The sequence below is a fragment of the Trachurus trachurus genome (assembly GCF_905171665.1).
Source record: "Trachurus trachurus genome assembly, chromosome: 4".
Classification (NCBI taxonomy): Eukaryota; Metazoa; Chordata; class Actinopteri; order Carangiformes; family Carangidae; genus Trachurus; species Trachurus trachurus.
In genome coordinates, this window is record NC_139898.1 from 12,954,786 (window position 1) to 12,968,117 (window position 13,332).

A 13,332-nucleotide genomic window follows, 5' to 3' on the forward strand; every position below is an offset into this window, starting at 1 on the left:
AGTCGAGTACACAAATGCCCATTTAATTATTTACATGTGTCTTTTTTTCTTTTCTTTACGATGGTCTTCACAGTTGTTTCATGTGTTTCTCTCATGAAAAATAATAATAGACATGTGTTCCCTGTGGGAAGGCTGATATTATTTTCTGTGTAGAGAGAGACTGTCGAACAGCAGCATCTTTTTTTTTTCTATAAAGACAGTAGAGCATGATGAATCCTCATGGGCTTCACAGAGCTCTCATGTTTCCTTAACAGCTTCATCACAGTTTTCCTCCCATGGCTACAAGGTAGAAATGGGTCAGGGGATCTTGATGTTTGCAGAGCTGTGCATCTCAATAAGTGCACACATGAACACATCTGTAGCTGAGTAAAAAGCCAGTGATAAGATGATCTGAGAAAAAGTCAGCTTGAGTGGAAATCAAAAACTGTGCAGTGTCTCCACAGCTGCACTAGTTTAGGAAAGTGGCTGTGTGCAGTGAAATCATGATGCTAGAAACAAATCACTATCATATTGAACCTCCTGTCACAATTAACAGAGGAGCTGTTGAGTCCTGTTTCCATTGACCATATTTTCTTCCTCACCGCCATCTCTCACACCTTTCTCCATCTTTCAGTACAAACAAGTGGAGCAGTACATGTCCTTCCACAAACTACCGGCTGACTTCCGGCAGAAAATCCACGACTACTACGAACACAGATACCAGGGCAAGATGTTTGATGAAGAAAGCATCCTGGAGGAGCTTAATGAGCCTCTACGCGAGGTATGGAAACACCCAAACGTCCAACATCTTCCCACACACACACACAAACACACACACACACACACACACACACACACACACACACACACACACACACACACACACACACACACACACACACACACACACACACACACACACACACACACACCAGTGTCAAAACTCTCCGCTACTTAGTAAGTTAAGTGGAATAAATGTCCTATAAAGCTCAGATATGGACTATTTTCATGAAAAAGGCACACAGTATCTGTATATTCACATACGAACTGTTGCTGTTTTTACCAAACTTCACTTAGAAAAAACTACACTTTAAAAGACAGCAACAGATGGTTGTAAAGGAAGCTTCAAATGGACTTCATCCTTCTACACTTGCAGGGGTTGTTTTTTCTAGCTGCCTGTTTGAGTTCACAGTAAACAATGTCTTCTTACTTGAAAGGCGACTAAAAGTAACACAAAGTAAGTACAGTAGAAAACTTAAATGAGTCGTGCCAGAGTCCCTCAAGGTAATAAAAAAAACCCTGCAGATAGCTTACCTTGTGATAAACCTCATCATTAAAACTAGCATTATTGTTCTGTGTTTCCTCAAATGCCAAACCAAAATAAATCAAGTCCTATCTGCTGTCACCATATAGGAAATCGTCAACTTCAATTGTCGCAAGCTAGTGGCGTCCATGCCGCTGTTTGCCAACGCTGATCCCAACTTTGTCACAGCCATGTTGACCAAACTGAGATTTGAAGTCTTCCAGCCCGGAGACTACATCATCAGAGAAGGCACCATCGGCAAGAAGATGTACTTCATTCAGCACGGAGTGGTCAGTGTCCTGACCAAAGGAAGCATCGGTATGAAGCTGATGGACGGCTCCTACTTTGGAGGTTTGTCATTCTATTCTATTCTATTCTATTCTATTCTATTCTATTCTATTCTATTCTATTCTATTCTATTCTATTCTTCCAGGGAAGTGGTTTTTACTTTTTAATCCTGACAGAATCCACAGCCTTAATATCACAGATTGTGGTTTACCATTTAGGTAGGAAGAGTAGAAACAAGTGAATAAAGAAAGACCACCCTGACATTTTACTTGGACTTCTTGTACAGTCTTGCCTTACAGCCACCTCCGTCCCACTTTCCTAGGCTGTTGTTCCTCTGGAACTGTTTAGAAACATGTGGGAGCCTCTGCTGCCTTCACCACCCACAAACCCACAGAGACGTGCACAAACACACACACACACATGCGCCCACACACTCACACACACACTCACTCAAGTCTCGTGGGTTGATGGCTTGGGCTGCATTTTTAACATCCGGTGCCCTCTGCAGTGGAAGAGAGTTCACTGGCAGCGACGTTGATGTGGCAGCAGCCCAGGGCGCTGTCGGAGTGGCACGTATGCACAGCACACACATGCACACACGCATCACACATATGCACATCCAATTAATATCAGCTAATTAGCACAGCGGAACGGCGATGATGGGGCCATTCGTATGTCAAGCTTAGACCATTTGAAGCCTTCCCTGCCACCATGGAGGAAATCACAGGTCTCTCCTCATGCACAGAACTGGCAGCAGGCTTGGATTGCAGGGACAGCTTGTTTCAACCACTGCAGGAATGTGTATTTGTGGTAAAACCTCTGAATTAGTAAGTAGCAGTAAGTAGATAGTGATGTTGGGCGAAACACTTTATTTTCACAGGATATAGCTGTTTTTAGATTAGTAGATAGAAATAGTGTCACGGATTTGATACACAGTGACATCAGTATTTTAATGTGTTAGATTAATGACTGTTCAGTAGGCATTATCTCCCATCATTTACGTGTGTTGGCCTGTACTATTGTCAAGTCACGCCATATTTCTATGCACATTTTTCACTGTCAGACTGTGGCTGGATTGGCTCCATTATTGTGCTAATGCATTTAGGGAAAGACCGGGCTTTGTCTTTTTTTTTCCATTGATGTAAATGCAGCTGAATCTGCAGCTTAGCCTTTGGCCATTTTTTCAAAATCGCTGTCTGGCAGAACAATACACCACTTGTACTGTAGCAGCCATCACACCATTACTTAGCATATCTCATTGAATAACTGTGTAAATCCTAAATTGGATGTGTTAAAAATATTGCAACTTTTTGTACAAATGCACATTCACTGTCAGAGTTTGATTGGATTTGTGGCGAAGTTTGTAAGTGCTACTTCAAAGTTGATTTCGTTTTCTTCCTCCAGCAACTTACTGTTACATAAAGTTGAGGGGTTTGAATGAGAAGAATTTAATATAGTTTGAGAAATGAATGATGCATTCTACAGCTATTTTCTACCTCATGACAAAACTCATCCTGATTGATAAAGTTCCCCTTTAACTTATTATCTATTGACTGGATAAACAAAATAATGTTTATATGTGGGTACTAATGCAGAAGTATAGTCCCTGTGAACATATTAGGCAGTCTGTTAAGGATAATATGGGGCATTATGTATATATGAAATAATGAGGACAGGAAACAATGCAGCTGAGGCTGAAAGAAAAGGATTAAAGCAGTCATGATCCCAAGTAGAACCAGTAACAAGCCAATAACTGCTAAAATTCACTTTACCCATCCAGGACTTCTTTGTATTTGTCATCATATTTAAGGATGACAATTACCCCATCCACTACAAATAGTTACCCAGTGGTTTTGAATAGCTTTTTATTGCAGCCTCAGTGGTTTCATTAGGAGTATTATCCTCTCTAAGCACTTACCGCTATGCCGCAATGATGCCAGAAATATGCAAATTCTTGTGTTATGTGTAACCAGGAGGATCCCAAGAGACACTTTATGAAAGAACATCTAGGGCAATTTGTGGCGAGTTTTATCCCCAACTCTCACAACATTGGAGCTCTAAAATTTTAACCTTCAATTTTCATGCACGACTGGACAAAACTCAACTTTAGGAAAGTTAGGCTGGAGCAAAGTTGTCTTTCCACTGACATTTTAGTAAATTTAAACAGATTAATATATAACGAATTACCAAATAGGTCATCGATAGCACCGCACTTCACTTCCATTAAAACAGCTGACCACGAGGAGCCTAACCACTAACCTACAGTAAACAGACTGATGTCTGTCCGTATATATAGGGTATTAATAATTAAGATACTGAGGAAAAATAAATCCATTATCAGATAGGCAGAAAACACTGTCACACTCAAGGTCACACTTGAATAACCTCTAAATAAAATGCTGCTGCATCCTCTTGACTCATAGGCAGCAAGGGTATGTGGCTTTATCTGAATGTATGCATGGTATACATATATATATAAAAAAAAACAATACGCAAGATATGAAAGTGAAAACATCTTGCAGTTGTGGCCTGAATCCCATCAGTGCAGTTAATTGTACAATTTATTTAAATAAAAGGAACAGTTGGGATTTGGAATTTGGGAAAGACAGCCAGCAGCCAGTTAGCTTAGCCCAGCATAAAGACTGTGAAAGGCTAGCCTGGCTCTGTCCAAATTTAACACCTGAATATAGCACCTCTAACACTCATGTTACCTTTTGTCGAGGTCTTATTTGTTCAAAAAATGACTGAAATAATATTATGTTGTGTCTTTCTTGACATCAGTGGAGATCCCCCAGCCAAAACGTTGCTAGTCCACAGTTTGTTGTTTTCACACTTGGTCTTTTCTGAGCTTTAAAATAGTCAACATCTCCAAATATAGAGTGTGATTCCTTCACATAGCTGCCAGCGCTGGAGGACTCACACTCACTTTTACTGTCAGTAGGTCATCCTGACTTCACACAGCAACGGCATGCATTCTGCTCTGATTACACAGTTGCTGAAGGCCAAGAGTTTACAACCCAGACACATTTTGTTTTGTAACAGTATTGTGGTTGGGCATCGGTTTCGGAGGGCTCAACAAATTCTCCTTACTCACAGACACCCTGTTCTTTTCTCTGTTGCTGTCTGACAACCTTAAGTCTGTCAGATTACCACGTTTTTGATCTGACTGTATGTTTTTGTTCGGTTTCTCACCCCATCAGAGATCTGTCTGCTGACCCGTGGCAGAAGGACAGCCAGCGTGCGAGCGGACACCTACTGTCGTCTGTACTCTCTCTCTGTGGACAACTTCAACGAAGTGCTGGAGGAGTATCCCATGATGAGGAGGGCTTTCGAGACAGTTGCCATCGACAGGTTGGACAGAATAGGTAAGGATTTGTAAACTCTTCCACAATCATTCAGAATAATAATGATAAACAGCTCTCAAACTCAAGTGCACAGTAAGTGACATCAGTTTTTATTCCATCTAACATTATGTAATATTACCTGGATAAAACCATGGAGATTTGGTTTTAGACTCATGTCATCAAATCTTGTGCAGTGAACATCATGTCAGTCCATAAGGCTTTTATTTTTATGTGTTTTATTTTATATTCATTCACTAAAATATGAAAATGTAACAAATTCATCTTTCCTTCCAGACTTGATGTATAAAATGTGTCTTGGAGATTTAGTCTTATAATAATTAACACTTCACCTCCCTGATACAAGTCACAGTAAAGAGGCTCTTCTCTCTCGTGAGTCATTCAAATGATGATTTCAACTACAAGGAAATGTATTTATTCATTATCATGTTGTCCCTGTCAAAGCACGGCACTACCTGACAGCTAAGATTTTCTGTATGAACGATGCAAGCAGGGGAGGATCTCTCTCTCTCTCTCTTTCTCTCTCTCTCTCTCTCTCTCTCTCTCTCTCTCTCTCTCTCTCTCTCTCTCTCTCTCTCTCTCTCACACACACACACACACACACACACACACACACACACACACACACTGCTCATTGTTAGTGTGTAAATGAAAACATGTTATTTTTCTCCACAATGCAAACAAGCCTCCCCTCCCATCATGCCCCCCAAGGTCAGCGTGGCTGCTGATGTCACATCCCCCTGTCATGTGACCATTCTTCACATGTTTACAAAGCCCTGTACCCGCCACCTGCCAGCTGTTGCCATAGCAGCAGGATTCCACACATGAGCAGCCTTCAGTCAGTCGGCTCACGTATTTGGAGGGAGGCTGACCTGTCTGCTTTAAGACCTGAACCAAATATTCCCACTGGAGTCTATGTGCACTTGGTACATATTAATCGTTAATAATGTGTTCTTGTGTTGTGTAGTCTTCGTCAGAAAGAAAAAGGCCTCTGGATCAAACACACAGAGGGCTATCAGAAGCCGTGAGAAGAATATGAAATGTGAACACAAACTCTGAAATAATGACAAGTCGCTTTGTTCATTAGAGTGACAGCTGGATGCATCTGTATTGGATCATCTTTTTAGAATTCAGTGCAATGCAGTTCTTTAAACACCAGCTGCCTCTAAAAATGCCTTAAAATAGAAACTGTTAAATCTTTAATGTAAATTCTGTCATGTTTTCGCTGATTATCTTTGACAAGGAGTGGATATTTTGGATTTGTTGGTGAGTCACTAATGACTGAATTTAATTTTTTGGTGAACTATCCCTTTAACACATCAAACGATATCGTGTCTGGTAGGTAAGTGTACTGTTGTGTGCCGTTGTTTTCTATATGTTACTATTATGAAGCTCGTAACACAGTGTCACCTAAGATTAGCAGAGGTATGGAGGTGTTACTTGGTAACTATAGTGGATGTGATACATTTGTGGATGCTTATTTTAGTTATGTCAGAGGTAGCTTCAACGTACCTACGGCTTCCATTTCTTCTGGGTTCATACCAGATTGGCAACAATATTTTCCTACCTCCCTATTTGCATGTTGCTTGCCTTGTGTTCTTTTTCTTTGAGCCCACCCAGTGCCTTAACTGAGTTATTGCCACCCTTCGGTGTCGCCCACTATCTTGGCACTTCATTGATAATTCCATAGCAAGTATAACAGGCAGTGGAGCCTACCGCAGCGAACTCTCAAAATTACACCCCAGCTTTTGTACGCTTCAACACATCAGATGGGGATTCCTGTGCCTCCTCCATCCAAACCCCAGGAGAGGGTCTCGTCATCCAGCGCAGACTGCCACACTGTTGACAGATAGAGCAGAGGACACAAGAGTCAGCATCTGCGTCCTCTCATCCCTCCTCTTCTAAAGAAGGGGCTGACTGTGATAGACACAAACAAGTTCATGACCAGCCTTTTTGGCCCCTTGTTATATCACTCAGCCTGTTATAAGAATCTAGTTTTCTTGCAGCTCTCTGGAACTGCATCAGAGGACCAAGTTGACTCCCACTGACAGCAGTGCAGAAAAGCTAGATACACTTCTTCAGTTTCCTACAGGCATGTAGCCTTCTCCACACGTCTGTCTCTAGGGAGTCCTTCTTTGTCCCCCAAGGTACAGCAGATGTTGGATCATCTAAACTCTTCTCTGTGGTCCCAGTCTCCCTGCCCGACAGCAGTTGACCGGAGGGTGACCCTGTGACTACCCTTTAGCATCATCATTATCATCATCTATGGCTGGCTGCTCATCAATGGCAGCCCTCCCATGGGCAGGGTGCTTACCCCAACCATGCTGGAGAGAGTCCATAAAAATGGATGTTGCCCAACAAATTACAGCATGTTTACTGGAGAAGTCTTTCTTTCTCCCCTTCCCTTCCCTGTTATATCTGTCTGTGCATAGAGAGGAACCCAACTGGTTTGGACTTTTAACTTTTCTCCTTATATTGTATACATGTATAGTATATTTAAGCATCAATGCATTTTGACTCGTTGCTACTCTTTATTTATCAGCCATCTGCATTCAGGGGCATTCTAGATACCTTCAATCGACCAAAATGTCAGCTAGAAACTGTTGTTTGCTGTTTGAGCCCTCAGTTTGCCCTTCCAAGAGGCTTTGTTGGTTTTATTTACTGGTGAGAAGCTACAGCCATTTACATCTCTGTGATGCATTTACAGCTTGATACCACATGAGAGGTGTTGAGGTCACATGTGAGGTGTCCTGTGAATCATCACAGTCACCTGATGACGTAAGTGTGAGCTGGTGTGAAAACGATTGGGGGCAGAATGGCATAGACTGCTGAAGAAGAGGTTTTTCTAATATGGGCGTTGCTCTTGTCTAGTGGTTCTTGCATTGTATACTGCAGGTTTGTGCATTAGAGTATATACTGTATACTGCATTTATCCTCCTGCTATCCTTCTTTACTGATTTTCCACACATGTGGAGACAAAGGGTCAGATATTCTGATGGACAGCTGGTTGAACTTGGCCCACACAGTAGGAAGGGAGGCACACATGATAGTTGTACTCTGGTGTATCACAAAACTGGGTATTTCCACCAACCTGATGGTGGTGCCTCAGTTCAGCCTCCCCTCAGCTACCCACAACTTCTGAAGTTAGGACTCTCAAAGCATCAGTTTCCATACTTCCCTATGTGGGGAGAACATTTACTAAACCTTTGCACCATAAGTGTATACCTCAGCAACAATGTTACTCTCTGTCTCCATGTCATTTCAGGCAAGAAGAACTCAATCCTGATGCACAAAGTTCAGCATGATCTGAACTCGGGTGTTTTCAACAACCGGGAGAATGAGATGATCCAGGAAATAGTTAAATATGATCGGGAGATGGTTCAACAAGTGGATGTACCACGCCCTCGGGCCATGTCCATGACGCCTTCTCTGCACAGTGGGATGTTTACTCCCACAGGTTCCTCCAGCCAGCCTCAGAGTTCAGCGATTGCCACCCTGCAGCAGGCCGTAGCCATGAACTTTTGTCCTCCCATGCAAGGGAGCTCAGTGGGAGCTGGTAGCCTGCAGTCCCCGAGGATGGTGAGGAGATTCCAGGTGATACAAAATGTACCCACTCCTGTCTCAGCCTCTCCCCTACAGTCTCAGCTCCTCGCTTCTGGTGCCTTTGCTCCGGTCCTGTCCAGCCCCCCGGTCCAGAGCCCACTGGCAGTTGGACGACGATCATTCCAGTATGGGTCCAGTGCCCTGGCTGGCCCCACCTCAGGCTCCCAGCTTTCTCTAGTCCAGCAGCACATACCCAGCCCTGCGCACCGGCTCAGCGCACACAAGAGCACCCATTCCCTGCAAATGGGCAGTCTGAGCCAAGACGCCAGGGCACTCTCAGCCTCTCAGCCCTCACTGCCTCATGAGGGGGCACAAGCAGGTGCCCCGAGTCCACCCCAGTCTACACGAGTCTCCTCCACCTCCATTGGTCCCCCTCAAGCACCATCGGGCCACACCGGCGTCCGGAGCACTATACCACATAGGGTAGTTCTGCCCCATCAAATGTCTGTGGGGGCCTTCCCTCTGGCATCCCTGCCTGGTTCTGTGCAGGGCCCTGGGGCTGGTGCAGGACTGGCAGTAGGGGGAGTGGGAACAGGTCTGGGGGACTCGGGACTACCCAAGAAGGACTCTGTAGGGAGCCTTCCTGAAACAGACCACATCAAAGTTAGATCCAGGTTATCCTCAAACTTGTGATCATTTGAACTCTTGGGGGGAGTGACTCAGTGAGGGGCTTGACTGCAGGAACATGGAAGGGTCTCTGTCCCCCCACCTATGGATCCTCTTTCCTCTCACTCTGGTTTGACTACCCGAATGTATGAATGTTGAGTGAGAGGCAGCAAGAAGAAGAGAGGAGACTTTTCTAACGGGATAAATTCTGTATGGTGACTGTTGAATCTGCAGCACTGACATGTTTCTACTCACAGACACAGTAGATCCACAGAACGGTAGTGGCAAAGTAGCATCTGCCCATCTCCCTCTCCTTTATTTATTGTATTTCACAACACAATTAACAACATACAGACATCTGCTTCACTTCCCCTTTGGTTCAAGTTATTTAATGCAGAAATGGGGTCGGATGGGACTAAAAGAAAATCAGGGACCTGCTTCAGATTTCAGAAGTTGGCACTTTAATTGGGTACTGTATCTACCACATTTTGTCATATGGCTGGCTGTGAAAGACAATCTCCTTAAAAAGGCCTAAAAATTGTGGTTTCATAAAAAGAGTGAACATGAAAATTGATGTGTTTTCAAATTTTTTAAGTATACAATTATACATTAGAACAAATTTATAAGCACAAAATTGGACAATATAAAAGAGCACTCTCCTTTTACTACCTTTACCCCAGTGTTTTGAGCCATATTTTTTCCCAGACTATTCACATGAATGGATGAACAAATAATCACTGTATATAGATCCAACTGGTGGTGTCAGAACCTGGTTGGAGTCTTTAGTAAGTCTTCCCTGCCTCTGATTGTCCCCACAGATAAATATGTCAGGCCCCTTCAGATCTCAGATGATGAGTATCTGTCTAACTGAAATTACTGCTTTGGGACAAATTATCTTGTTCCGGCAAAGCCATCAATTCTACAGGAAATGTCTGCATGTTTGTTTAATTTAAAAGCTGCAGTAATCAATATTTTTTATACCGTGAATCAAATGACTGAGTAGATAATGCAAAAGAAATGGTGAACCCATAGAGAATAATTGCTTAACTCAGCTTCTCTATAGATTTTCCATCCTCGTAGCTGGTTTCAGATTTACAGTGCAGATTCAGCTCTGGTCCCCAGGTCAGCAAGCAGCTGTTTCCAGCATGAAGTTCCTGCAAAGCAGCAGCAACAGAAAGGCTAAATTAGCAACTATAGCAGATGTTGAAAGCCAAACATTTAGCAAGCTCAAGCTCAACTCAGATATTTTTCTCAGGAGTTGATAGAGACCAAACCAGAGCTAAACAGCTGGTCAGGTGGAAAGAGAAACAACTCTAGTGGGCTGACAATGTTTCTCAGGTCTGCTGGATGTGGAGGTTAGCAGTTCTTTTTGCATATTTGTCAGGGCTGTGTGTCTTGTCAGCCTGTTTTGGAGTTTTGCCGCCAAGTGGGCAAAAAATGATTAATGCAGCTTTAAAATTCATGAGTAAGTAAAGGTGTAATATTTAATATGCCACATCTTCTTAAAGGGGAATTGCCGTTTTTTACAATCTGGACCTTATTTCTAGCATAAAATACGATCATTTACTCACCCAGATAACTTTGGTGTCATTACAAGTCGTTCCGACGAAATTAGATCCAGCCGAGAGCCGCATATCCATATAATGTGAGTCTATAGGGCAGCAGAATGCAGCCTCTAAATAACACATTATCTGCAGTGAAACATCCGGGTTCTATAGGTTGACCTACTAACCTCTGACCTGGATGATGTCATCTCTGAGCGTTGCATGGCTCATTCTGATAATAATCATTCCGCTTCAGCATTCGGGTCCATTTTTAGCGTAACTAGCCAGAGCTTTAGTGAGTCCAGATTGCGGAGAGGAAGCCTGTGAAAGCTGAACTTCGTCCAGCAGCTCATTTTGTTTTGACAAGTCGGAAACACGCAGAAACGAACCATAGCGGAAGCAACAAGCCGCACCGTGTGGCGCTCAGAGATGATATCATCCAGGTCAGCGGTTGGTCAACCTACAGACCACGGATGTTGATAACAGCTAACCCCAGACTCAGAGGGGAATAGCACTAGCGTATCATAACAAAATATTGGTGAAATTAAATAGCTTCACGGCAGATAATGTGTTATTTAGAGGCTGCATTGCATGCCCGTGTTCTCGCATTATATGGATATATGCGGCTCTCGGCTGGATCTAATTTCGTCGGAACGACATGTAATGACACCAAAGTTATCTGGGTGAGTAAATGATCATATTTTATGCTAGAAATAAGGTCCAGATTGTAAAAAACGGAAATTTCGCTTTAACAGCAGACATAATTTCTGGGGTAGTGGGTTCATGGTGTGTTGTCATGTGAGTAGTTATATCCCACACTTTGTGAAAGTAGTCTGTTGTATCTTAGAGATTATAATTCACTGCCAGTTAAATACAAGGAATTTTGTACCAGTCAAAATGTAAAATCATTCAAATTCCCATAATCAAAATGTAAATCCATTCTTTTCTAACTCTGAGTCTCACATTTCCTGCAGCAGCAGTTTGGGCAATGTGTCACTATGCCAAAGTCAATTCATAGAGATGATGAAACTCCTGCAAAAGCTCAACCCAACTATGAACGCTACAGTTTTGATCAACAGCCAAGGACAGTGCAGACTCTTTGCAGGATGTATATTGCAGTGTGCCTCTGTCATTAATGCCTCAATAACAGTCCATCGGATGCCGTTGATTTGTGTCCACAAGCATTAGGAAGGGGACCTTCTCTCCCGGACCTAACACTCTTTTCACCTCATCTCACTAATGCCTGAACCATTACTGGGTAATGAGAGTGGAAATTGGAATCCCTCTGGTCTGTTTGGGACTGTTACTATTCTCTTTCGATTGGATTTCATTATACAGTGCCAATAATGAGCTCCTCTCCTATGATCATTTTGCATTTTCATTTTGCTCAGTTTCACTTCCTGCATTGTTATTCTCTACCTTGATAATTCCAAATGGGACAAAGTTGAAGGTTTATAAGTATTTTTATACAGTGTTTTTGAGGTCCACTCTGTTTTTGTTCTATGCCCAAATTATGCCCTGTGGAACCTATTTTGGATGCTTGAAAATAATTAATATAGACGCTTGTTATAAGAATAGTGTTTTACTGCACTTCACATTGTGTCCTGGAGGCACCGTCTCAGGACAGCAAATGCATTTAGTGACAAAATTAATTTATGGTCTTTTTTTTTTGAAGGCACACAGTAAGTAAGAGAAGAGAGGGGATAGAAATAATAACTGAACTAAGATCAGAATCATACATTATTACCTGAAGGTCAGTGACACAAATCAAGTGGATGAGAATCAGAGTAAAACCAAAGCCACAAGGTTTAGGACTTTTTTTTGGATGCAAATGTTTCAAGGTGTTAAAATACGATGAGTGACATGTCACAGACTCAACCATTCACCATGACTTAATGTAGAAATCAGATTATAATACACTAAACTCATTCAGTCATGGCTTCATGTTGTCTGAAAGTGAAGTTTAGCACACAAAGCAATAACTGAAAACGAGTGTGTGTCACTATATGCAAATGATGTTCTGTTGTGTCTTTAAGGTCTTAATGGAGTTGTAATATTTCAAGCCCAAGATTGATTTCCCAAACTTCAAGGAGAATGTTCAATGTCTTTTTCTGGATGACCGTATAAGCATATAAAACACTTTTCAGTGATAATGATTTGATTGACATGGTTGTTATTTCTATGTGTAAACACAACGTGCATCTTGTAAACCAGACTACTTACTTAATTTAGCCTAGTTTACTGTAACTGTAGAGATAGAAAAAAATGAAAAAGGAACATCTTTTTAATCTCTGACAAAATGCATATTATCATCTGATATGACCCGATATTACTTGAGCATAATAATTAAAGCAGAACAAAACTCTTTTTCTAGTCGCTCACAGTACCACCCACAGTTTGTATATAACCCTGTGCCAGTTGCTGTGAGGTCTGGTCTGCATGGCTTCTTCTCTTGTGTATATTTCATTTGTTTAATTATGTTTTTCTACCCTCACAGCCCAGTACATTTATGAATCCTTTCCCTATGACAAATGCTGCTTCATGATTTATTTTTCTTTTCTCTGTGCCGATTCCTCTGCTACCTAATCAGCATGTTGCCCAGAAACTGTGTAGATGCACTTTCCTCTGTTTTTTGCAACTTTACAAA

The 13,332-nt window shown here is 42.2% G+C and overlaps 1 protein-coding gene across 1 annotated transcript in view; it reads left to right on the plus strand.

Moving 5' to 3' along the window:
* hcn2b (hyperpolarization activated cyclic nucleotide-gated potassium channel 2b) overlaps positions 1-9,168 on the plus strand; it is a gene marked incomplete at its 3' end in the record, with an annotated part of 43,768 nt that extends 34,600 nt beyond the window's left edge. Inside the window, exons 5-8 of the mRNA XM_083969810.1 lie at positions 614-760; positions 1,393-1,633; positions 4,771-4,935; positions 8,198-9,168. Of these exons, the coding sequence (XP_083825936.1) occupies positions 614-760; positions 1,393-1,633; positions 4,771-4,935; positions 8,198-9,168 (1,524 nt within the window). The remainder of the gene's footprint in view (positions 1-613; positions 761-1,392; positions 1,634-4,770; positions 4,936-8,197) is intronic.
* Between the last annotated feature and the right edge of the window lie 4,164 nt (positions 9,169-13,332).